General features: G+C 39.2%; 1 protein-coding gene across 1 annotated transcript in view; it reads right to left on the bottom strand.

Annotated features, from left to right (window-relative positions):
• The window catches only part of SPATA5L1 (spermatogenesis associated 5-like 1), a gene marked incomplete at its 5' end in the record, with an annotated part of 8,229 nt that extends 4,306 nt beyond the window's left edge, over positions 1–3,923 (bottom strand). The window contains 4 exon segments of the mRNA XM_010015869.1: positions 222–380; positions 1,661–1,846; positions 2,890–3,245; positions 3,248–3,923. Coding sequence (XP_010014171.1) covers positions 222–380; positions 1,661–1,846; positions 2,890–3,245; positions 3,248–3,923 — 1,377 coding nt within the window.
• Positions 3,924–3,931: the final 8 nt, after the last annotated feature.

The following is a 3,931-nucleotide window of genomic DNA, read 5'->3' on the forward strand; positions in this document are numbered from 1 at the left end:
GGCTTTGAGCAACATGGTCTAGTGGAAGGTGTCCCTGCCCATGGCAGGGGATTGTAACTAGATGGTATTTAAGGTCCCTTCCAACTCAAATCATTCTGTGATTTTTACGAAATACATTATACAAGGTAATTTGCAGGAGAATTCATTTTCATCTTGTAGCACACAGAAAACCTTGGAGGACATGGTTATTAGAAACTAGTTGGATTTGTTTTGTCCATTACCTGTTTTAACTTTAATTTCACATCTTCAAGACCACCAATTTGATCCCAAGTGACAGGTTTACACTCTGTTAGTCCAACTGCACTTCGAAAAGAGGATGGCTGAGTGTTTTTAAAAGCTTCTTGGAAGTCTGCCATGTTAATCATTTTTTCAGCTGAATCCTGAAAAAACACAGATAAAGCATATTAGCAATATTTTTACATAGTATCTTACAATGCTGCATTAGTCACAAAATGCTCTAAAAAAGCCAAATGCAACTAATAAAACAACAAATTCCCACCCTAACAAGCTTAAGCACTGCAGACATAAAGCTGTAACACAAAGCAGTCTCTTTAGTGGCAAGTTTTTACACAGGAAAAACACAATTTTAACAAGAATTAATGCTTTAGAAAAAACTGTTTGCTAAGTTACAGCTCCATTAGACAGTGATCTGCTAAATCAAGTGGTTGCTAGTCGCAGGGTTACTACATACCAAATCCTAGCCTCTCTTGAATACAAACAAAAATGTTCCAACATCCATTTTTATCACAGAAAGTAAGGCATTATCTCAAACAGCTTATAAAATACTATTATGAAGCAACAGACGCAGTAACAGAACTAAGCAGCATTTTACAAAAGTGCTTACAGTTCTCAAGGCAAATAGGCCATCTACTTATTAATTATTTTCATTTGTCCATCTACTACTTTTTGGGATACCAGACTCAAATTATTTAATTATTTTCAGTATTTGTAAGGTATCTAGAGGAGATGGAAGTTTTAGAAATATGATGCTTTCTTTTTTCCTATCCCTGTGTGAAGACAGGGATAGGAAAATTCTCTGTAGATGCTCTGACTCTAGTAATTTTGCAAACATTGCTTTAAATTTCCACCAAGCCATTCCAGGTTAAAACCCATGTATCTGTGGTATATCTCAGTTCCTGTAAAAGTCAGATTAGATAGAAAGGGTATTGAGAAATTTACATAGATATGGAATTGGAGAATTGCTAAGAAATTAAATTTCTGTACACTGGACAGCTGTATACCTTGTGTCTACAGCAATGTTATACCCAGCTCTACAACACAAATGAGAATAGATACTATCACTAGCAGTTATATTTATGTGTCAACCAAACTGTAATTTGCAGTTATTATTAAGCAGAACTCTAAATCACCGACAGCTTCAAAAGAGAGCGTTGGTGGACATTATAGTTTAGTCTGCCAAAGACTAAAATCTCTGCACAATCCTAAAAAGAATAAAAAATTTCAGCAAAGCTTTTCAACCAGGAAGGGGCAAACAGTATTTTCAGGTGAGAGCTGAAAGGACCAGCGTATTTACATTTATAACACAGCTAGTATTTTGAGTTCTTCGACTTGCTGAGCTTTTCAAGTAAGGCTGAGTATTAACGGGGAAAGGCTAGTAAAGATTGTAATGACATTCTTCTCAACTAATTTTCAACCATACCAAAGAGCTGTGGAACACAGCCTGCATAGCAGCTTCTCTGCAGAGTGCTGTAAGGTCAGCTCCAACATACCCAGTTGTCATTTCTGCCAGTTTAACCAAATCAACATCTGTAGAAATTGGCATACCAGATGTAAGCAACTGCAGGATGGATCTTCTTTGTGTAAGTGTTGGGGTCCCAATAACAACCTAAATCAAATATAGTAAACAAAAGGTTTAAGTAGGTATTTTACTGTATTCCTCTTATTTTACAGACCTAGGCAAGAAGCTTGGTCTCTGCTTTACACTGCTTACTCAAGATTTATATGTACTTACATTGCAACTAAAGAGTTTTCTAGGAAACATTACCAGCACTATGCAAATAAAAAATACTTTAAATACTCTTCATTTACACTTACTTTCCAGGTGAACAGTGTTTGCATAAGCAGTTGTTCATAAGACACTGTCAGTGTCTATCAAGTCCTAATTTAAGGCAATTTCATCATAAGACATAACACTGAAATAATTTTCCTTGCAACACAAGAACTGAATTAGATTAATCCAACAAAAAAAAAAAAAAACATTAGATAAACATTCATACATTAAAACTCTGGCAAAATACCACCATAAAATAAGTCTCAAGAACTCAAGAATGAAAATTATACTTGTGAAAGCTTTAAAGAACTTGACTAAACTTGATGACCCAGGAGTGCATTCAGCAAGCAAAACAAACAACACAAGCAAAAGCATTGTGCATTGTGTAACTGTGTTCTTTCGTCTCTGGACCACTAGGCTAGTTTTCCAGAGTAGACCTAACCTCTGTTACTTAAATCTGAATAGACTTTTTGACACAACAGGTTACTAGTTCTCTGTAATGATAAACTTTTAAGGAGAGATGCATAAATCTTCAATCTGGGATTTAAATGAGAAAAACCTAAGTCTGTAATGCTAAGCATCCGTAAGCAAAAGTAAACTCTCAAGAAGAGGTCCATGTCTTTGTGATAAAGAAGCATAAAGACTCTCCATGTCCATTTTCAAGTATTTGGAACTCTCAGTTTCACTAAAATGTGCTCCCTGCCTTACTCAAGCTGCAGCAAACTAAACAAACAGGGCATATCAAGCCTGTAGAACCCCACTATGAAACCTGACCAGTAGACATTAAAAAAACCTTAAAAATTATTTTATTAACTTTCCCCGCACAACCTCAAAAAGGAAAGAAGAAAAGGTGTATATGAATCACAGGGCTTGCTTACCTCTCTGTCAAATCTCCCAGGTCTTCTCAGTGCAGGGTCTAAGGCATCAGGCCTGTTTGTTGCTGCTGTAACGACCATTTTACCCTCACTACCAACACCATCCAGCAGCGTTAGTAACTGAGCAACAATACGATCTTCAGGAGCATTGTTTGAACTTCCTCGCTTTGGGCATAAAGAATCAATTTCATCAATGAAGAGAACAGTTGGACCTTCATGTGCCATTTCTCTGGCCTTTTCAAAGACTCTTCGTAAATTCTCTTCACTTTCTCCTGGTCTTGAACCATAGAGGGCTGGGCCACTGATGCACAACAGATACACACCCAGTTCTTTGGCTACTGCCTTTACCATAAGGGTAGCCCTATTAATAGCACTCCATTAGGAACAGAAAGGCCTAGCTTCTTAAAAGTCTTTGGAAAGCGGAAAGGCAGATCGATAATTTCTTTCAAAGACTTTCCCACATCATCTAGCCCTGCAATTGAAGTTTTTGCAGTGTCTTCTGATAAATGTCTGTACCATTCGTAAATGATCACCTCCTTAATCTTTATGCTTGTTTGGTGGGTTATCAATCCAGCTTCATCCACCAAATGGTCTACAGACAGTATTTCAATATACATAACAGGATTTTCGAGATTGGGGGCAACAGTAACAACATAATGAAGTGAAACATAAGTATTTCTTAGCAGTTCTCTGATTGTCTCCTGCAACACTGCTCTGGGAGTGGACTTTTTCAGCGCAGCACTCTTCAGGACCACTCTCACAGTCGCCTTTGTTAGCCGGCGGTACGCCAGAAGCTGCAGCTGGCTGACACTCAGCGTGAGGCCCGTCACGTCCCTTGCTGTTACACCGGCGGTGCTGCAGGTCAGATCAACCTGCACGTACCCGTCCGCCAAGTCGTGCCTGGGCCACGCCGTGCACAAGCAGCAGCCCGCAGGCAGGGAGATTCTCAGCGGGGCGCCGATCCTGGCTCCCAGGAAGGACAGGGTGGCGGGTCCTACCCTACACCTCTGTGTGCCTTCGTCTCCCGGGTCCAGGAGGAGCAGCT

This window comes from Nestor notabilis, unplaced genomic scaffold (genome assembly GCF_000696875.1).
Source record: "Nestor notabilis isolate BGI_N333 unplaced genomic scaffold, ASM69687v1 scaffold7476, whole genome shotgun sequence".
NCBI lineage: Eukaryota > Metazoa > Chordata > Aves > Psittaciformes > Psittacidae > Nestor > Nestor notabilis.